The 22,952-nt window shown below is 42.5% G+C and overlaps 1 protein-coding gene across 3 annotated transcripts in view; it reads left to right on the top strand.

The window, feature by feature from the left end:
* The first annotated feature begins 892 nt into the window (after positions 1 to 892).
* LOC144596450 (uncharacterized) overlaps positions 893 to 22,952 on the top strand; it is a 97,548-nt gene continuing 75,488 nt past the window's right edge. The window contains exons 1-6 of one of the 3 annotated variants that reach the window (XM_078404716.1): positions 893 to 1,079; positions 6,283 to 6,350; positions 9,732 to 9,779; positions 15,801 to 15,865; positions 17,850 to 17,887; positions 20,810 to 20,889. In XM_078404716.1, coding sequence (XP_078260842.1) covers positions 1,010 to 1,079; positions 6,283 to 6,350; positions 9,732 to 9,779; positions 15,801 to 15,865; positions 17,850 to 17,887; positions 20,810 to 20,889 — 369 coding nt within the window. In that variant the 5' untranslated portion in view covers positions 893 to 1,009. Of the gene's footprint in view, positions 1,080 to 6,282; positions 6,351 to 8,584; positions 9,412 to 9,731; positions 9,780 to 15,800; positions 15,866 to 17,849; positions 17,888 to 20,809; positions 20,890 to 22,952 lie in introns of those variants that run through there. The other 2 variants (XM_078404717.1, XM_078404715.1) reach the window with 2 other exon arrangements.

The raw sequence follows: 22,952 nt of genomic DNA, 5'->3' as shown, positions 1-22,952 counted from the left end.
CCCTGGACCAATCCTCATGGTCGCGTTCCCACGTGACCTCGCTGGCCAATCTGAGGGTTCGACGACCTGGACCATTCTCTATGGTCGCTACACATATACATAAACCATAAAGGTCAAATTGCCTTTATGGTTTATGTACATCATGTGAAAAATAAGATGAAGAGAGAAATAGAGCGTTGCTTTAAATCAAAGTTGCTTCTGATCCACGAGAAGGAACTTTGAGACCTACTTATCTCTATCTTGCCTCTCACACACACACACACACACACACACAGGTCACCCATTCCTTCTCTCCTGAGATGCTGCCTGACCTGCTGAGTTACTCCAGCATTTTGTGAATAAACACACACATATATATATATTTATATATTTATATATATAATAAGTTAAATTTGTGCAGGGTGTGCGTTTGAGCAATACAAGGGAAACTGCACAAAAGAGGGGAGGAAGGATGGGAGGGAAATAATGGGCAGAAACAGTAAGAAATAATAAAATCAGAGAAATTAAGCAGGGGGGAAACATTTAAAAGTAAAAATAACAACAAAAATGTGAGTTGATAGCGAGTTGAAATGTGATGTGAGAGATACATTCTGCATTTTAATGGTATCATCACACATACTGTTCCCCCACAGTACTGATTACACTGTGAGAGGCAGAACGGGCGGCGGGTTTTGCTTACTAAAATGGCGGCGCTTTAGTCTTCAGCGCAGGCGGCGGGTTTTGCTTACTAAAATGGCGGCGCTTTAGTCTTCAGTGCAGTCGGCGGGTTTTGCTTACTAAAATGGCGGCGGTTTAGTCTTCAGTGCAGGCGGCGGGTTTTGCTTACTAAAATGGCGGCGCTTTAGTCTTCAGTGCAGGCGGCGGGTTTTGCTTACTAAAATGGTGGCGCTTTAGCCTTCAGTGCAGGCGGTTACAGCGGTCCATCGGTCCATCTCGCTCCTCTGGTATCTTTGGGCCCATCCCACGGGATGCCCGGCCAAGCTGACGAGTGCAGGTAGAAAGCAGAAGAATGGCCGCGGCTGCCACCCAAGTAGATTCTTCTCGCATCTGGATTGCTTTGAAGAGACTGGATCTGAATGGTAGAGATCCCTATTCATTTAACTATTGCATGCAAGCATTGGGGAAACAAGTGAAACAGTGCCCTCAAATGGTTGCACTTAATATGTCGGTGCGTGCGTGTATATTTGACTCTGGCCCTGCGTGCGTGTATATTTATTGACTCTGGTCCTAGAGATAAATAAACTGAAAGCAGGGGATGAGTCCAATCACAACGTTGGCGTCGTGCCCCAAGTTGAAAGTCACAAAGACCATTTTGTTAATATAACACATGTTAACTCATGACAATTTATTCACAAAATGCTGGAGTAACTCAGCAGGTCAGGCAGCATTGCTAGGCAGCAGCATTTATTTTCATGCATTAATTAAATACAAATGAAAATATATCAAAGAGAAAGCTAACTCAAAGCATCTCAGGAGAGAAGGAATGGGTGGCGTTTCAGGTCGAGACCCTTCTTCAGTCGTGCTGCATGACCTGCTGAGTTACTCCAGCGTTTTGTGAATAAATACCGTCGATTTGTACCAGCATCTGCAGTTATTTTCTTACATTAACTCATGACAACCATTCCTATTGGTACTGTAACTAGTCTCCAGTCTCATTCTTAATGATTTTAATTTTTGTGAGAGGTCTGGGGTACATGACCTAACAATCTGGACCAAAATCCCTGACACCCCAAAGGATGTACCGTTTTGTTTTCATCCTGCAATTTCAACAATTTACAGAGCGAAATATTATTGACATAAAACAGGCAAGGGAGATCTAATCACTAATAGATTTTTTATTAAGTTATTGTATCATCAAGTACTTGCATAGTTTTAAATTTCAATATTGTGTGAATGCATATTTCACTGCAAATTACATTGTACAATTGTTTTCCATTCCTATACTGATGAATCTTGATCTAGAAGGAAGCTGATCACAAAGGTCTAAGGATTACTTTGGGATTTTTTCCCTCTGATATTATCTGCTGCCAAACATTAATAAGTAGATTTCTAACTTCCAGCAGCCTTGGAAGTCAGGTTGGCAGGGTAGCCAATAATACAAACCATAATAATTTATTTTATCATTCCCCACTAGTCTTTGCCATCACTAAAGGATCCAGTCGGCGTTTTCCGGCGACTGTCATAGTCGTAGCAGGTCGCCAAAAAAACGGCGACTGGATCCCCTCTACGACAATGTCTTCGCCAAGCTACAACAACCTACCACCTAGTCGACGTCAAGCTAAGGCAAGCTACCGACAACCGGCGACCTAATCGTCGCGAATAGGACGTCCACCTACGACCACACAGCCGACAACCTACGACAACCAAAGTCAACCTACGTCCACCCGCGACAAGCTACGACCGTGTTGGCGACAACTGAAGACAATTCACGTCATTTTGGCCTCCGGTTTTGACGCCGGTACCTGTCGCCAGTTGACGTAGGTAGTCGCCAATGGAATTCACCGAAGTCAGCACCGGCGACAACCTAGGTCACCTGGCGACAACCTACGACAGCACCTATGTCAGGAGACGTAAAGTCACGCTCATTGCCATCAAACCCACTGTCGCCGAAAAATGTTCAACATTTTGAAAATCTAGCGACGATCAGAAAGACGCTACGACTCTTTGGAGACTACTCATGACCATACAGGCGACACCCCGGCGACCATGTGGCGACAGCCTAGTCGCCTGTAGTCGACTAAAAAATCACCTAAGTGGGACAGGCCCTTAAAGCTTTTAGCAATTTAATGTTACAAATCAACATAGAGAATCATAGAACCAGAGAAAATAGGAACACGAGTAGGCGGTTCCTGATTCAAGCTTACATCGCCATTGAGTACAAGAAAATAACTGCAGATGCTGGTACAAATCGAAGGTATTTATTTCACAAAATGCTGGAGTAACTCAGCAGGTCAGGCAGCATCTCAGGAGAGAAGGAATGGGTGACGTTTCAGGTCGAGACTCTTCTTCAGACTGAGTATATTGACTATAATTATGACATCCTTCATTTCAGTACTACATTCCTATATTCTCTCCATACCCTTTGATGTTATTTGTGCAGAGAAAATTTCCTATTTTCTTTTCAGGCATATTCAGCAACTTAGCCTCTACAGTTCTCGGTAGTAATTTAGTCTACATATTCCCCCGTTACATGAACAAATTTCTCCTCATCACTATCTTTAATCCTTTGCGCGATTAATCGCCATGAGCATTGTAACATATCTCCTAGTTGCTTTGAATAAAATATATAAAGATATACTGGGTAGCTGAGTGCCTTAAGGAATACAAAGATTTGTAAATGTGGTCCTTTCTGTTCTGCTTCATTTCCCCATCACAGAATTTGTTCCTCACTCTCCCGGAAATAAGTGTACCCCAATTGTAGTACTTGTAGTACTTGCAGCTCACAACTGTGAGAAATGTCCTGCTTACAATCTGTGTTAAATGGTTACAGGGAAAATCACAACTTGCTATGTTGATGGCAGTATTGTAAGATAGACTTTAATGTTCTCCAAACTTTATTCTATTTTGTTCATTTATATAACTTATTAAATTCAATTATTATATTAAATTGGAGGAACAGCACCTCATATTTCGCTTGGGCAGCTTACAGCCCAGCGGTATGAACAATGACTTCTCTAACTTTAGATAGTTCCTCTGTCCCTTTCTTCCCCTCCCACTTCCCAGTTCTCCCACTGTCTTCCTGTCTCCACCTGTATCCTTTCTTTGTCCCGCCCCCCCTGACATCAGTCTGAAGAAGGGTCTCGACCTGAAACGTAGATCAGTCTGAAGAAGGGTCTCGACCCGAAACGTCACTTATTCCTTCTCTCCAGAGATGCTGCCTGACCCGCTGAGTTACTCCAGCATTTTGTGATACCTTCGATTTGTACCAGCATCTGCAGTTATTTTCCTATATAACTTATTAAATGACCACATTATAATGACTTGGAGGGGCCTGGATTAAAAAAACATCTAAATTATGCACATAACCAAAACCCAATATAGTTGATACATCCTTGTTGTTATTTTCATGGCAATTGACTGAGCTTCTTCCATCTTGGAGAATTGTCTGCAGAAGGGGCTTGACTTGAAATGTCACCCACTCCCAGTGTTGCAGTGCTAATTTTTTAGGTGCCGGAGCTGTCACTGGTGCTGGAGCGGCCGCTGTTAAATCTTCCGCTAGTTACAATTCCCCGCTGTTTATTTATTTAATTTTTTACAGAGGTGCCGGAGCAGCACTGTACCCCTGCCTATTTGTTCTCTCCAGAGATGCTGCCTGTCCCGCTGAGTTACTCCAGCTTTTTGTGTCTATCTTTGGAGAATTTGGAGACTTGATCATCCTATTTATGAAGAATTCCTGGTGACATTCATAATCTGCAGCTGTTGTATATCCTAGATAAAATACTTTATCCATTCCATCATATTGTTTTGACATTATGAGTTCATCAAATCTACTGTAATTAACCAAGCAAGATACCATATATTTTATGTTGATTTTTTCCCCACCATGGTTATGTAGAAGAGACCAGCAGCAACACTTGCATTTCCAAAGGAGTTAATATGGTTTTCAATTCGGTGCTAACTTAAATCTTTGGCTGGAAGAGGATCCAGCCTGCCCCCTGTGTGCAGTTCCAGCAAACCTCAAGCACATCCTGGTCGGTTTTAAGACCAGCCTAACACAAGGCAGATACACCTGGCGACACAACCAGGTGCTGAGGTGTTTGGCAGCTGCACTCGCGTGCAAGAGAGTTACCACCCACGCCATGCCTATCAATGCCCAGCTAACATTCCCACAAATCCCATCCTTCATCCGGGAAGGAGAGAAACGGAAGACTACCACCTCGCCTCTCAACTCATGCCCACTGAGCGCAGCCAGAGACTGGGAAATGCGGGTTGACCTAGGCCAGAGGCTTTCCTTCCCAGTTGAAATCACAGCTACCAACCTGCGACCAGACCTCGTCCTCTGGTCCAACTCCTGTCGGCGTGTTTTCATCATTGAGCTGACGGTGCCCTGGGCGGAGGCTGTGGACGAGGCATATGAAAGGAAAAGGCTGAGATATTCCAACCTTGCAGTAGAGGCAGAGGGGCGAGGTTGGAGTGTAAGGGTGCGTCCAGTGGAGGTGGGGTGCAGGGGCTTTGTAGCCAGTTCCACCGCAAGGCTCCTGAGGGAAGTTGGAGTCAGAGGGCAGGCCCAAAGAAGGGCAATCAAAGAACTTGCAAATGCCGCCGAACGGAGCAGTCACTGGCTGTGGCTGAAAAGAAAAGATACTATCTGGGCTGCCACGTGACCATCTAGAGGCTAACCATAAGACACACACCCAGGTCTGATCACCCTGCGGTGGGCCTGCCTCGACTGAGGGTGTCTTGTGATAAAAGGCCGAAACACCCAGTGACGTTGAGGTACACAACTGAAGATGTGTCTGAATGGTAGCAACATTACCTAGTGGTCACCCCCAAGAACAACACCAGTCAATTGTAGTGCAAACCTTAGGGATTGTAACATCCAGTCCTACTAATCAATCTGCAGCTGTTGTATATCCTAGATAAAGTACTTTATCCATTCCATCATATTGTGTTGACATTATGAGTTCATCAAATCTACTGTGATTAACCAAGCAAGATACCATATATTGTATGTTGATTTTTTTTTCACCATGGTTAAGTAGAAGAGACCAGCAGCAACACTTGCATTTCCAAAGGAGTTAATATGGTTTTCAATTCAATGCTAACATGTTATAAATTCATCCACTCATTCTAGAAATGTTGAGTGATTATTGTCTTTGGATAAAGTGATTTTATTGTTCGAGTATATGGAGTGAACATATAGGGGCAAGAATCGGCAATGCTATACTTCGAGCTTGCTGCACCATTCAATAAGATCGTGACTGATCTAATCTTTGGCCTCAGCTCCAGTTTATCTGCACACTCTCCATAATGTTTGATATCCTTCGACTTACAATCTATCTTGAATGTACTTAATAATTTAGTATACACAAAAAGTAATTCATCTTTATTTCAATCTTGAGTTGAGACTAGATTCCCCATCAGGGAATATTTCCTTACAGCATCTTTACCCCTGCCCCAATTTTTTAATATGTTCCAATGAGATCCTCAGCATCCCTTCTCAATCTATATTAGTGATTCATATGAAGGAAATAATTCTCTCCAGGCTTGCTGATGATTCAATCCAAACATGAATTGTGAATTGTTGGTATAAATAAATGACTTCTCGCATTTTGTTTTCAGATGATGAAATTACTATTGTTAAAGATGTTTGGATTTTACAAGAACTAGACGCAGCTGCTGCTAAGCAGGTACAATAGGAATGTTTGTTTTTCTCTTTCATATCGGTTTGCAATTGTTAAGGGACTTCCCAATTGTGTTAACAAAAATGCCAGCTAGCATTTGGTATGGGTTATGGGCTGATAAATGGCAAATAATAGGCATGTCAAAAAAAACCCCAGATAATGTCTATATCCATTAAGACAGAGTCTGACCACCTATCTTTGCCATTCAATGGCATTATCTTTGCGGAGTCCTCCATTATTAATGTCCTCGGATTCATCATTGATCAGAACCTAACATGGATTAGCCGTATAATTACTGTGGCCATGAGAGCACGACATAGTTTAAGCATTCGGTGGTGAATAATTCTCTTCCTGACTCCCAAAACGTACCCACAATCTGCAAGAAATAAGTCAGGGATGTGATGGATTTCTTCTCATTTGCCTGAATGAATGCAGCTCCAACAGCACATAAGAAGATCAATACCACCCAGGACAACATGTGCAAGAAGGAACTGCAGTTGCTGGTTTAAACCGAAGATCAACACAAAAAGCTGGAGTAACTCAGCGGGACAGCCAGCATCTCTGGAGAGAAGGAATGGGTGACATTTTGGGTCGAGACCCTTCTTCAGACTGGTTAGGGATAAGGGAAACGAGAGATATAGATGTGCCCTGACCCAATTTGCACTAGCTTCTCATATTCACCCTACGGACAGCTAACAATGGCCTGTTTCCTTTATCATCGTTACTTTTTTGCATATCGTTATCTCTCCACATCACCATCTATATCTCTCGTTTCCCTTATCCCTAACCAGTCTGAAGGAGTGAACCCAAAACATCATCTATTCCTTTTCTCCAGATATGCTGCCTGACCCGCTGAGTTACTCCAGCATTTTGTGTCTATATCGACACAACCCTAACCCTACCTTGATAACGGGAAAGCTGAGGCCCACCTTTTGCACTACCAAAATGTTTCTTCCTTTTCTAATTATGTTTTTGTACTAATGTCTTGTTATTTTTGCACTGTCTTTGCTTTAGACCGTTGTAATTTATGTCCAATTTATGTATAATTTGTTTATTTTATGTGTTTGTCTCAGTGTATGTGCCTGTGATACTCCTGCAAGCAAGAGTTTTCATTGTACCTGAAACTCGCTGTCCTCATGGATATGACCATAAACTTGAACTATACTTCACGCTGCCTTGGGAAAATAGCCAGCATTATCAAGGACTGCTGTCACCCATTCTCTCTTCTCTCCTCTCGTGTCCGGTAGAAGATATAAAAGCTTGAAAGCACGTACCAGATTCAAGAACAGCTTCTACCTGCTGTTACCAGACACCTGAACGGACCACTCATATGTTAAGGATGTATTCCTGATCTTCAAATCTATCTCATTGCACTTTATCTGGAGCTGCAACACAATATTCTGACTTTATTTTCTCGTGTGCATTGTTGTACTCGTGTATAATTTGCCTGGGTACTAACACAAAACAGGTTTTTCACTGTATCTCAGTACACATGATGATGTTAAATCAACACCAATAACATATTATATCATAATTCCCTGAATTCTCCAACTACAATGTCTTTACCCTGAGTAAGTGTAAATTTCAAGTATTAATTTAAGATCTCACTCACATCCCCTGGCTCCATGCACTGATTGCCATTTTGTTGCCTAGATACCTTACCATTAAAAGTTTTTGGGATTTTCCTTAATCTTACCTGTTGGTGATATTTTTTTGTCTTGCTTGCCCTTCTAAATTATTTTTTAAGTTCACCTCCTCACTTTGGATACTTCTGAAGAGCCTCCATTGTTCCTAGTTCTTTCTACCTGTCATGTACTTACAATTTTCTTTATTCAACCTTTAAGTCTCCCTTGACATCAAGTGTTCCTTAGATTTGCTGTTCTTATCTTTCACCCATAAGGAAATATGTTGGCCCTGAATTCTGATTATTTAACTTTTGAATGACTCAACTTGTTAGATGTAGACCCACCTCCAAGTGGCTGCTCCCAGTCTACTTTTGCTAGGTCCTTTTGTATGATACTGAAATCAGCAGTACTTTAATTTCGGGGCAATTTTCCCATATCTCTCAGTAAATCCTATGGAGCTCTCAGTAAATCCTATGGACTCCAAAATGCTCTTCACTGACACTTCAATCATGTACCTGCTATTATTCCCTCATATTTGATTTAGATTTTTTTTAGATTTAGAGATACAGCACGGAAACAGGCCCTTCGGCCCACCGAGTCTGCGCCGCCCAGCGATCCTCGCACATTAACACTATCCTACACCCACTAGGGACAATTTTTACATTTACCCAGTCAATTAACCTACATACCTGTACGTCTTTGGAGTGTGGGAGGAAACCGAAGATCTCGGAGAAAACCCACGCAGGTCACGGGGAGAACGTACAAACTCCGTACAGACGCGGCCCGTAGTCAGGATCGAACCTGAGTCTCCGGCGCTACATTCGCTGTAAGGCAGCAACTCTACCGCTGCGCCACCGTGCCGCCCAGTACTGTCTCTTTTCTCATGGGATTATTTACGTGCGGATCGAGGAAAAGGGTATTTGGGGTTCCACACCTCAAACCTGGCACAAACCTATTGTTTATCGGGTAATGGTAATTGCTGTCGTTCTATATGGTTATGAGACCTGGGCTACCTACAGCAGCCATTCCAAGGCAATTGAAAAATACACAAATGCTATCTTTGCAAATTCTTCCAAATTCATAGAAAGGATAAATATCATGTTCAAAACCAGACTCCCAAAACAAATACTCTGTTCCGAGATTGGTCATGAGAAGAGATCAAAGGCTGACCAAGCAAAAGATTCAAGGATGTGCTCAAAATCTCCTCGAAGAAATGCAACATCCTCACTGAGTCTTGGGAATATCTGGCCTATGATCACACAAAGTGAAGGAGTGTTTAGGATGATACTGAGAACCATATGTTAGACCAACACAAAAGCACTGTGTGTGACAAATGTACTGGACCACTTCTCAAGCATCTCATCCACATGGTTTATCGGTCATCCACTGCACCATTTGTGGAAGAGTGTATGGCTCACACATTGTCCTTGGTGGCAACCAAAGTAAGTTATCTTTGATCATCGGAGAGTGTTTAAGAAAAGGGCATGAACTAATTGTCAATCACATGCATGTGTTTGGGTGATTAGCAAATTTAACATTTTTTTCCTATGATAGCAAGAATCAATAGAAGAGTATGTTGTGGGCCAGTTAATTCATCAGCCCATTCATTTCATTCTGAAATGGCATAGGATGCATATAACATTTAAGAGACTTTTAAGCATGCATAGATAGAGGAAATATATGAATTCCTTGCATTTTAGAAATTCTATAATATATTAAATTATTTTTACCAACAGTTACTTTGTGTGTTTTTAAATTATAGGTTATCTTCCATTCCTTTGGGCTGGAAGACAGCATACTTGTTTTGAAGGTAATACTGATCATCAAAGCATATTAAAATAAATGTGCTTGATTAATGATCATAAGTTTTAAATTAAATTTATGGATTCCATGATTGAATATGTACTTGAATGATGAAATGAGAATTAATGACTATATGATAAATTAAAATCAAAATTTTAATCAAATGCATTGATTTAATCAAAGTTTTAGTCAAATGCATTTTTACCCTGGATTCAAAATAAATACATATATAGTGTATCCTTAAGTACTTGAACATTGAAATCGAGTGAATTTGCACATTGTGCACATGCACACAACTATTTAAAGAGAAATATATAAAATGTGATTTTTGTGCATTTAGTGTATTTTTAATTGATAACTTTAGTTAAAGTACCTAATTTTAATCCCCTAATTGCATTAATCATGGAGTAATTATATATTTAAGTTACATTTTATTTTATTTATAAGGATTGTTATAAAACTCGATTGCATGAAAATAAATGGAAACATCATGATTGCCAGCATAACTTGACAATGTCGGGTATAGTAGTAAGTGTCTTATATAACTAATGTATAATATCCCTCTTTTTCTATTCAATTCCCATTCGAAATAATGGCAATATTCTGTTAGCTGTTCCAATCACGTGTGCTTGCATAATAGCTGTAAAATATAGACATTCAGATCCTCTGCTTCTCAGAGCTTTACTATCAACATAACATCAGGCGTGAATTTTCCGCGTTTCTGCGGATTTCCGCGTTTTTTAAAATCCATTGTCTGCGCTTTTTGCATGATTTCCGCGTTTTTCACTTTGCCAAAATCGCGTTTACCAACGGAGAAATTGGATCGGAATCTAGACCAAGTGGACCCTTTGGGCGCAAACCTCTCCTGCATTGGTGCAGCACCCTCTCCTCCCCCACTCCCCCTCCCCTCTCCCCCCCTCCTCCCCTCTCCCCCCACTCCCCCCTCCCCTCCTCCCTCCCCCCTCCCCTCCCCCTTCCTCCTCCCCATCCCCATCCCCATCCCCCTACCCCTTCCCCTTCCCCTTCCCCTCCCCCCTTCCCCTCCCCCCACTCCATCTCCCCACCATCCCCCTCAACCCCCCTTATCCTCCCCTTCCCTCCCTCCCCCCTCCCTCTCCCTCCCTCCCCCCTCCCACCCCAGGAGATAGATTTAAACTTTAAAATGTAAATAACTAAAAATATAACACCGATTTCAATGAAACTTCTTCCATTAGCACCAAAGGGACGACGGTGAGTAAGGTGGGCCCTAAATTGTTGCACTATCGTGTACCGTTTTGGCTGTAGTTCAGGAACAAACAACAAACAAACAAGAGTTTTAGTATATAGATCAATTAAGACGGGGTTAAAATTTCACAGCAGAAAAGCCAATTACCACCTTTTTGGGCTGATTATCAATTAATGTGCGAATTTACTCCAAAATGTTATTCGTATACAATGACATATTCACATTATTTTGTAATGTCTGTTTTTACTTTGAAATGCACTAAAAGAGGCTTGAAGCTGGTAATTATGTGTGTAGTTTGCAAAACAATTCCAATTATTTGTTCCCGCTGTACGCCTCACGCAAGCGCTCGGCTCTTCTCTTTTTCTTTATCTCACTCACATGCCTGATAACATGCTTCATTTTTATTTTCCTGCCAAAGTAGACATTGTATATATTTTTTGCCATTATAATCTATTTACTAGATTGTTACCTACTCATTCAACCTATCTCTATCCATTTTTGCCTCCTTATGTCATTTTGACAGCTTACCTTTCTCCCTTTCTTTGCATCATTAACACATTTTGTGATCATATCCTTCAATCTTTCATCAAAGCAATTTATATAATTTGTATGTTTGAGGCACAGCACTGATCCCAGTTCCACACCCCATGCTACATCTTCTATATAAGGAAATACCCTCTTTTGTTTACTTTCTGTTTCCTATCAGCCTGCCAGTCTTGCATCCATACCAATGTGTTATCTGCTACACCATGACCATTTCTTTCACAGAGTCATACAGTGTACACCTTTGGCTCAACTTGCCCACATCAGCTACCATGTCCAGCTGCATTAGTTCCACCTGCCTGCGTTTGGCCCATATCCCTCCAAACCTGTCCTATCCATGTGCCTGTCTAACTGTTTCTTAAATGTTTGCGATAGTCCTTGCCTCAACTACCTCCTCTGGCAGCTCGTTCCATACACCCACCACTGTTTTTTACCCCTCAGATTCCTAATAAATCTTTTCCCCTTCATCTTAAATCTATGTCCTCTGTTCCTCGATTCCCATACGCTGGACAAGAGACTGTGCATCTACCCGATCTATTCCTCTCATGATTTTATACACCTCTATAAAATCAAATCCCTTTGATATGGCATCTTATCAAGTGCTTTCTGCAAAGTTAAGTAGAGTACATTCCGCTTCAAGTCAAGTCAAGCGAAGTTCATTGTCGTATGCACAAGTATGGTGAGGTACAGGCACAATGAAAATCTTGTTTGCAACAGTGTCATGGGAACGTAGACTCAGACAACACAAAAATACAAATATACATAAATTATACAAATTCTGCGAAACAATGAAAAGAAAGTGTGTACCAAACAAGACATTAGTGCAAAACAAAATTAGAAAGCAAGTCCATGGTAGTGCAAGAGATGGGCCATGGTTTTTTGTTGCTGAGGTAGGATTGGGGATGTGCTGGTCGGTTCAAGAATCTGCTGGTTGTGGGAAAGTAGCTTTTGCTGATCCTGGTGGAATGGGACTTCAGGCTTCTGTAACCCCTTCTCAGTAGTAACAGTGCACAAAGGGCCTAGCTTGGCGGGTGGGGATCCTTGATGAAAGCTGCCTTCCTGAGGTAAATGCTGCCAATGCTGGGGAGGCCTGTGCCTGTGATGGAATGGCTGAGACCACCATTCTCTACAGCCTCTTGCATTCCTGTGCGTTGGAATTGCCATACAAGCTCATATGAAACCAGTTAGGATACTTTCTACAATGCATCTGTAGAGGTTTATTAGAGCATTCGGAAACATGCCGAATCTACGCCTTCTACGTGATTATATTTCTGCACTGGGCCCAGGACAGATCATCCGAGATGTCAATGGCCAGAGATTTGTAGCTGCTAACTCTCTCCACTGCTGACCCATCAATGAGAATTGTCATGTGCTCTCCCAACTGCCCTTTTCTGAAGTCAATGATTAGTTCCTTTTATTGTTGACATTCATCCAGAGTACGTTACCTCTTTGAAGATCTATAAACTTGACTTCCCTTTCACGAAATCTTCCTTGGTTCAACAGGCTCACTTTCTCTAAGGTAAAAGCTTATTGTGTTAACTTTATGTCAACTCCAAATATCAATAGAGAGTCTCTCCATCTGATTTTCTGTTCCTCATCTTGCACTGCTTTATTAAATTCTTCAGTCATTCTTTGCTGTTTGTATATTTGTTAACTTCATTTCAGAATCTGTGTATTTGTAACAATGCCTATATTTATTGCTCATTCCTAATTGTCCTTGGGAAGATGATGATGAGCCACCTTCTGTAACCACTGCAGTCCTTCTAAAGGTGATACTCTAAGAGGGTTGGATAAAGAGTTCCAGGATTCAGGCTATAAAGAGCTGATGATATTTTATCAAATGCAGGTATTGTGCAGTTTGGACAGGCACTTGCATGTGAGGGTGTTTCTATAAACATGCTGCCCTTTTTGTCTTGATAAAGGTGATTGTGAGTTAACATGAGGGTGGAAAGAAGCATGAGTGAGTAACGAGTGCATTTTTACTTGGTTGGCACTCCAGTCAGTGTGTGTGGTGTTGAAGGGATGAATGCTTGGGGTGGTTGTTAATGTTGAGCTTCTAGATAGTTCTTGACTGCACTCTTCAAGTAGAGAGTATGCTATCACTCCAGATATAACTTTAAGATGGAGGAAAAGCCTTGTGGAGGTTAATTACTCTCTGAAAGATACTCAGCCTCACGACTTCTCTTGGAGTCATGGTATTTCTGGCTGATAAAGTTAAGTCTCTGGTCAATGGTGACCCAAGGACAATGCTGATGGGGCTCCAGGCAATGGCTAAGGATATTGAATGTCAGGTATAGGTGATTAGGCTCCCTGCTGTTGGAGATGGTTATTGGTTGGCACCTCTGTGGCAAGAATGTTACTTGCCAAATACTGGCATCATGCCTGAATGTTGTCTGAGTTTTGTTGCATATAGATATGGGCAGTTTCATTTGCTGAAAAATTGCAAATGAAATTAAATATGATATAGTCATCAATGAATATTCCCAATCCTGCCCTTATGATGGAAGGAAAGTCATTGGGGAAGCAGCTGCAGATGATTGAATCGAGGATAGTGCTCCGATGTTATGCCTGCAGTTACTGGGATAATGAGGCCAGAATATTTGACCTCTGACAATCACAAGCGTCATCTTTTGTGCAAAGTATGACATCAGCCATCAGAATGTTTTTACTTTGATTCCCATTGACTTCAGTTTTACCGGAGCACATTAATGCCACGTTTGATGTCAAGGGCAGTTGTTCTCGCCTCCACTCTGGAATTCAGTTCTGTTATTCCCATATTGGGACAAGACTATGGAGTCTTCTGGAGCCATGTGGTCCTGGCAAAACCCAAGCTATCTATTCTTGCGACTTGCCACCCATCTTGTGCCGTTCTATGTGTTTTCTTTATGTTTGTACTATCTTTAAACTTTTTTGTGAACCACATTTGGTAGAAACTCTCTTTGGTTAATTACTTTTCTGTTGGAATGCATCCCTTTTGTGTATTTGGAAAGACCTAATTAATGCCCTTCCAATACACGTGCATTGGGTGTATCCTTAACCCAAATATGCCAATTCTCTTTCATTGGCTCTACCCTCATAATTGCCCAAAATCAATGTAAGATATTATACTTGAACCTGTTTTCTCCCTCAAGCTGAATCTAACATTCAATCATTTTACAAGCACTGTTACTTCGGGTTGCCTTCAGGATGAAGTAATTAATTAATATAATGATACCATAATCATTAGTATAATGATACTATGGCTTCAACACATGTTGCTCTGAGGAACAATTTGGAAACGTGATATGGTGACCTCATCTGAACTACTTTTGCTCATCTGATTTTTGCTGTTTGCATGTAAAATTAAAATTCCCATTATTATTGCCATTAAGCTCCCTTTATTTCTTGGTATCACAAAATGCTGGAGTGACTCAGCAGGTCAGGCAGCATCTAGGAGAAAGGGAATGGGTGACATTTCGGGTCGAGACCCTTCCAGCCCCCTTTATTTCTTTATTTGTATCAATAGCCATGGAAATTGTCTTTTTAAAACATGCCGTAGATTTGAAAGTAGAGCCCAGGTAGATGGTTGTACTTGATCTGAGGGGGGAAGCAGACTATCAGATAATGTTTACATTCTTTGTTTTCAAGGAAGAAAACTAGCATGCCATCGCCTGTTGTAATTGTATTGGCTCAAAGTTGTGTTTCTTTCAACTACCTCCAGTAGAGGAAGGAATGCAGCTGTTTTCTACTGTTAAACTAGCTGTACTTTCGTTTAGCAAATTTTCCAAAGAGATCTTATCTATTTCTTTCTGAAAATTCAAATAATTAATTTTGACTATAGCCATTATTAGTTGCTTAAAGCACCTTCTTAAGAAAACTGCAAAAATGAATCAATTAATTTAATAATCATAATCATGTCTCCATTATGTTCTCAGTAACAGGAAGATGCCAACTTGAATCCAAAAAGTTACCATGACAAAGCTGTTTTGTGTTTATTTCCGTTTATGGTTGACAAAGAGCCTAGTACATTTCGGTTGGTTACTTCTTAGCTTGCTGTTGCCATGGGAGAGATAGACAGATTCTTGATTAGGAAGGGGCGTCAAGGGTTATGGGTAGAAGGCAGGAGAATGGGATTAGGAGGCAGAGATTAGCCATGATTGAATGGAGGAGTGGACTCGGTGGGCCGAATGGCCTAATTCTACTCCGATAATTTGTGAATTTGTGAAAATGTAAATATTTAATGTTATTCATTGTACTACATGCCATAATCTTGTTTTCCAGCTTCGAAACAGTCAAGGTTCTTTGATTCCAATTAGCAGCAAACTGAATGTAAACAGCAAACAATCGTAAGTAAATTACAATTATTCTGCATTCTTTATTACTGCATTCTTCAGTCAGATGCAGCAGGTGGCTGGAGATGAATATGTTATGAATCTAATGATTTAAAATGTAATAATATGCTCCTTGAAGTACTCTTAAGTCATCCAACAAATTACACTTTCCATGGCATTTCATCCACTACTCTGAATATGTATTGCCTCCATCACTCTATGTAGTCCATAGAGCTCAGAGGGCCATCGGAACACAGCTACCAGACTTGGAGGGCATCTACAACACACGATGCCTCTGAAAAGCCACCAGCATCCACAAAGACTCTTCACACCCCTGCAACAGTCTGTTCGAACTCCTTCCATCGGGCAGACGATACAAGGCCTTCTACGCCCGCACCTCCAGACTCAGGAACAGCTTCACCCCCAGGGCCATAGCTGCTATGAACCGGTCCTGCTGAGCTGGATGGTCACAACGCCTAGATCAACTTGCACTTTACCCTGTCTAAAACTGTTACAATTGTTTCGTTGGGTTGCTGTTGTCTAAATTACTTAAATTATTGCATCGTATGGGAGGCGCATTCCCAATCTCGTTGTACCCCTGGGTACAATGACAATAAAGATATATTGTATTGTATTGTATTAGTGCACAATGACTTCTTTGTGTGCCCATTTACGAAGAAAATAGTGCATTAACATATCAAAACAGCACCTCTCAAATTTGGAGATTGCTGTTCCATTACCATTGCAGGGTATTAATTCTTCCACCAAACACCACTTGTGGGTATAGCTTCATTAGAAGGACAGCAGTTGTTCATGAAGACAGTTTATCATGAGCTTAAAGATAATTAGAGAGGATCATTAAATGTTGGCCTTGTCATTGAACCCCTCTTTCCATAATATGAATAAAAACATTATTCTATGAATATCATTTTTACAGATCCACAAATTGCTCCTATCTGTTTCACTATCTCCAGAGAAGTAGCCTGTAATTCATTTACCCTGAAAACAAGGTTTTGTGTCTACCTTTGGTTTTCTAACAACTGTCTGGTTGATGTTATTGAAATGAGCTTTTTTTGCCATCCAATTGCCATTGCGGCAATCCTCCAAGCTCCTCTCAGTTACTCAATTCAGGATTCTCATTCTTGCTCACAAATTCTTCCTTGTTCTTGCCTCATCTTACCGTTGTGATCTCCTCCAGCTTTATGCATCCTTTGCTCCTCAAATGCTGGAGTCACTAATTTTGTGCAGTTTATCATTGCTTTTTCAGCCCATTGGAATTCCCCGGCTAGTTATTTCTGGCTGTGAGGAGTACTTTAAGATTTAAGATTATTTTAAGATTGCTACTTTGTTGTATTTTCATATAGTTCTGCAGTATTGATGTAGGTTGCTGTTTTGCTCAATGCTGGACATGTCTAACATGTAACCGAAGCACGGTGGCGCAGCGGTAGAGTTGCTGCCTTACAGCGAATGCAGCGCCGGAGACTCACGTTCGATCCTGACTACGGGTGCTGTACTGTACGGAGTTTGTACGTTCTCCCCGTGACCTGCGTGGGTTTTCTCCGAGATCTTCGGTTTCCTCCCACACTCCAAAGACGTACAGGTTTGTAGGTTAATTGGCTGGGCAAATGTAAAAATTGTCCCTAGTGGGTGTAGGATAGTGTTAATGTGCGGGGATCGCTGGGCGGAGCGGACCCGGTGGGCGAAGAGCCTGTTCTGCGCTGTATCTCTAAATCTAAAAAAATCCGAAAACATGACCTTAATATGGTATACAACATATCAGATGTCATACTATTGCATTAATACTATTGGCACCATTTCAGAAAAATTATTGGAAGCATTACTGTTGTTTTCTGAACATCTTTTTTCTTCCAGAGTGAAAGGTTATTGTGATTATTTGGCCGTTCATTTCATGGGCATTTCATGGTTCAACTTGCAGTCAAATGTTATTTTACTTCCTAGAATTTCTGCATTTAACTTGAATGATGTTTCAATATTTCAGACCTTATATCCTGGAAGTAGTGAAATTGTTTCAACATGGTATGTATCCTATCAATGTATTCTATGAGTGTTGAACTTTGAATAAGCATTCCTGCTTTGCCACTTGTTTAAACAGATTGGTGATTATAACATATTACCTTCCCATTCCTGTGACTAGATTCAAGAAGATCAGTGTTTTTTTAGTTAAACCTCACTTTGCAGAAATGAAAACATCTGAGACGACTGGTGAATTCTTATAAATTCCACTGAAACGCATGAACTTTAAAAGCTGTTGCCCTACATCAACATTTTGTATCGCTCAGTAAATTCTGCGTATAAGCAGGAAAACATCATCCACCACTGTTTGCTGCTTGGTAGCAACTGCCTAGAAATATGCGAAAGAATAGCAAGACCTAGTGGGAACGTTTACGAGCTGAAGACCTAAGCACAATCACTTAGAACAGTGCTTCTTAAACTGGTGAATGATTCACCTAAGGGTGAATGAAATTATTTTGGGGTGAATGAAACTAGAAGGGTGAATGACTTAATATATATAAAATTATACACAAGGGAGAATAAGATGAGCATTACCAAAAAACAAGAGGGTGAATGAAATTTTGTGATAAGACTCAAGGGTGAATGACACTGAAATAGTTTAAGAAGCACTGACTTAGAAGATGTGGTATCACAATTACTACCACAGCATCATTGAAAATGCAAACTGATAATTCACTATTTCTTGGGAGGTTTATAAAAGGATAGAAATGGGAGAAGAAAAAAGTGGCATGTTGGTTACAGAAATATGTAGACCTGTGAAGAGGGATAATGTGTCAGAAAATGACAACTTGAAATGAATTGAGAACAGAAAATGGGGCAAGAATACCACCAGGGGAATATTATAAACCAGCCGACAGTCAGTGAGAGATAGCAAAGCATGCATTCCAGCAGATCTCTAATTGATCTCAAGAAGGTGGCATAGAACTGCCTTCTTGTCACAATCTGCACTTCGTAATGAGCGATTATCTTGGCCAGCCACGTCTCATGGATCTGGATTGCATGTAGACCAGATCATGTTAGCTTCACTGATTCCCTTTTCTAAAGTTCCCATTTGTATCAATGCAAATAGGTACCTTTAGAAAAGGGAGCCACCATTTGAACCAGATGGAACCAGCAGCAAAAAACAGTTAACTCGATAGAAAGGGGAAAAGAAATATGATTTTGTGAGGAAATGTGCATATGATTCAAAATGAACAGTAGAAATGTTTGTGGATATATAAAATAGAAGATAGTGGAGGTGGTTATTGTGGAACCGCGAGAGAATGAGGCTTGAAAAGCCGGGAAACAGTAGATGCATTGAACCATTTTTTTGTATTGGTCTTCACCTTAGAGGACACTGCAATTACCCTCATGATAACAAAGGGTGCACTCAAATACCATGTAAAAATCCCAATCACGAGGAACAAATTAATCGAAAAAAAACCGTGGACTTAAGGATGACAAATTGCCAGGACTTAATGGCCTTTACTCGGTGGGTTTGAAGGAGTTGTTTGCATAGAAAGTAGACCCATTGGTTAAAGCTTTCCAAACCTCATTGAATTCCGGGATGGTCACATTCCCAGACCTCCCAACCCTTCCGAATTTGGCGAAACGTTTTTGCTTTCTTATTTCATTTCCGCCATTTTGATTTCACCTCACATTTTTCCGCAAAACACATGCCTCGCCGCTCGCCCTGCCCCTCGCCCCGCCGCGCACCGCCACTCGCCTGGCCTCGCCTCGCCGCTCACCTGGCCTGGCCTCCTCGCCGCTCGCCTGGCCTCCTCGCCGCTCGCCTGGCCTCGCCGCTCGCCCTGGCCTCCTCGCTGCTCGCCTGGCCTCCTCGCCGCTCGCCGGGCCGGGCCTTGCCACTCGCCTGGCCTCACCTCTCGCCGGGCCCTGGCCTCGCCGCCCTAGCGTGAAGGCCCGTTGATGTTGAGAGGGGATGGGGTGGTGGGTCGGGGAGTGGGGATGGGGGGCAGAGGAAGGGAGGGGGGAGGTGGGAGTAGCGGTGGGAGGAGTGGGGGGGTAGGGAGGGGAGTGGGGTGTGGAGCGAGCGGGAGTGGGAGGTGGGGGGGGAGGGGAGGTGGGGGGGGAGTGGAGGGTGGGGGGGAGTGGAGGTGGGGGGGGAGTGGAGGTGGGGGGGGGGAGTGGAGGTGGGGGGGAGGGGGGAGGGGAGGGGGGAGAGGGGAGGGGGAGGGGGGGGAGGGGGTAAGGGGGGAGGGGAGGGGGGGAGGGGAGGGGGGGAGGGGGGAGGGGAGGGGGGAGGGGAGGGGGGGAGGGGAGGGGGGAGGGGAGGGGGAAGGAGGAGGGAGGGAGGGAGGGGGAGAGGAGGGGGGAGGGAGGGGAGGGGAGTGGGGATGGGGGAGGGGGAGGGGAGGGGGGTGGGGAGGGGAGGGGTGGAGGGGGGGAGGGGAGGGGGGGAGTGGGAGGTGGGGGGGAGGGGAGGGGGGGGAGTGGAGGTGGGGAGAAAGGAGGGGGGAGGGAGGGAAGTAGGGGGGATGGGTGGGGACAGAGTGGCAGAGGGGGGTGAGGGAAGTGGGGGGAGGGGAGTGGGGATGAAGAGGGGAGTGGGGTTGGGAGCGGAATGGGGGTGAGAGGGAAGGGGGATGGGGGAGTGGAGGTGAGGGGAAAGGAGGGAAGGAGGGAGGGGTGGGGAGGAGTGGGGGTAGAGTGGGAGTGGGAGGGTGGGGGGGAGGGTAGTGAGGGGGGAGTAGGGGTGGGGAGGGGATGGTGGGGCTACAAAGTTGCATTACATGCCATATTATGAATTTTTATGTAAAATTCTGAATTTTGGACATCATAATTATGAATTTGTAAAATCAAATGTTGGGAGGTCTGCGTTCCTATACTGTCGTGTCTAAAGAGTGGAGTGGAAAATGTAAACAAAGTGGACTATAAATTGTGCAAAACATAACTTTTTACATTAGTCTGCTCTTTTATTTTCAGTTGCCCCCAAACCTCGTACTGCTACTTTGACAGTTATCAATAAAGGTTTGAAGAACGGCCTGCAAAGCATCATGAAAAGGGTATGAAAAAAAGTCGTGTATATGAATTGCAAAACAAATCATTTACCAAACTTTCCCAAATCAGAAGATCAGTATAGAAAAGTTTTTTAAAAACCTGCAGATGGGCAATGTTTTAATATTGTTAATAATCTGTTTTTATAGAAAGTTTAACAAAACACTGAGATTGGTTACTTAAAAAGTTTAATGATGAAAATACACCTCTTTTAATTCTGCTTGTTTGAATGCATTTTAATAGAGATGAACACCTGTTTTCACTGGCTTGTGCATGGGCGCAGTGTGTTTGGGTGGGATCACACTTAAGACACGTGAGAAGTATTATTGCTTTAGTTTTAAAGCACTGTCAATATGAATGCTCTGCACATTGATCATTCCTTGCATGACAAAGAGCTCGACATGTGTGTGGGCTATAACCCAGTTTCAACACACAGGGACAAAGTGTTGGAGGAACTCAGAAGGTCAAGCAATATCTGTGGAGGGAAATGGGCAGACAATGTTTCGGGTTGGGACCCTTCTTCAGGGTTCCTTACTCATTGCAGGAGTAGGCCATTCGGCCCTTCGAGCCAGCACCACCATTCAATGTGATCATGGCTGATCATTCTCAATCAGTACCCCGTTCCTGCCTTCTCCCCATACCCCCTGACTCCGCTATCCTTAAGAGCTCTATCTAGCTCTCTCTTGAATGCATTCGGAGAATTGGCCTCCACTGCCTTCTGAGGCAGTGAATTCCACAGATTTACAACTCTCTGACTGAAAAGGTTTTTCCTCATCTCCGTTCTAAATGGCCTGCCCCTTATTCTTAAACTGTGGCCCCTGGTTCTGGACTCCCCCAACATTGGGAACATGTTTCCTGCCTCTAACGTGTCCAACCCCTTAATAATCTTATATGTTTCGATAAGATCCCCTCTCATCCTTCTAAATTCCAGTGTATACAAGCCTAGCCGCTCCAGTCTTTCAACATATGACAGTCCCGCCATTCCGCCTGTCAGCTTACTGCTTTTTCTGGAGAAGGTCAAAGTAGTGAAGTTGGACATTAGGAAATCTCTGAGGAAGGGTTTCTAGAATAGGATCCCAATCCCAAAAAATGATGGATCAGCTCATTTTTAAGCATGGAACCTCCCATCTTTTATATCTGCACATATTTCCCCCCCTCTTGCTTCACATGTGATGCACTCTGTGCGTGATCTGGGTCATCCAATTATCCCATTTTCTGCACTGCCTAAAGCAGTAGTTCCACCAGTAAGTGCTCAATTGAATAAATCTTCTTAAAACAGCACTGCTGTTTTAATTAGATGAAGCATTCACTGCTAGGAATTTGTCATATTTAGTCTCAGAGAGCAGCTGCAGAAGAATGTTGTTCATTCCTGTCCTCGATTTGTTGAAGTGGCCTAAACTGCAAACCAAGATTAAGTCAAGTGAACCATATAGCAGTATGTCGTTGTTGTCATTGAATTAATTCTTGCTCTTGTTGATTCAAAGCTGAAATATTCCAGATGCTGAAAATCATTTCTAAAATGCTGGATATTTTCAGCAAAGCAGTTCCCAGCATGTAATAGTAAAAAAGAGCAAGTCCTTGCATGGAAACCTCCCTCCTATTCCTTCCATTCTCCACCAATTAAGCTATTCCACATCTTCAATCCTTTGTTACCTCAGCCTCTTCAGCAATGGGAGCATCTTATTAGTACATAACCAGTCAGGAGCACACGATTAATTGCTCCAGACAGTGCAGACAAGATTCTTCTCATGGATCAGGTGATTTTATGCCAGCACAGACTACTACTTAAAATGCCAATGCAGTACTCACAATGTAGGAATCTCGAATCAGGAACTAGAAATTTCAAAAATATTTGTAATGTTCACTGAAATTATAAGGCCGTTGTTGAAATAGACAATAGACAATAGGTGCAGGAGTAGGCCATTCGGCTCTTCGAGCCAGCACCGCTATTCAATGTGATCATGGCTGATCATTCACAATCAGTACCCCGTTCCTGTCTTATCCCCATACCCCCTGACTCCGCTATCTTTAAGGCATCACAAAATGCTGGAGTAACTCAGCAGGTAATCTG

Source organism: Rhinoraja longicauda, chromosome 9 (genome assembly GCF_053455715.1).
Source record: "Rhinoraja longicauda isolate Sanriku21f chromosome 9, sRhiLon1.1, whole genome shotgun sequence".
NCBI lineage: Eukaryota > Metazoa > Chordata > Chondrichthyes > Rajiformes > Arhynchobatidae > Rhinoraja > Rhinoraja longicauda.
Note: the sequence above shows the minus strand (reverse complement) of the source record. Positions and strands in the feature narration are given on the sequence as shown.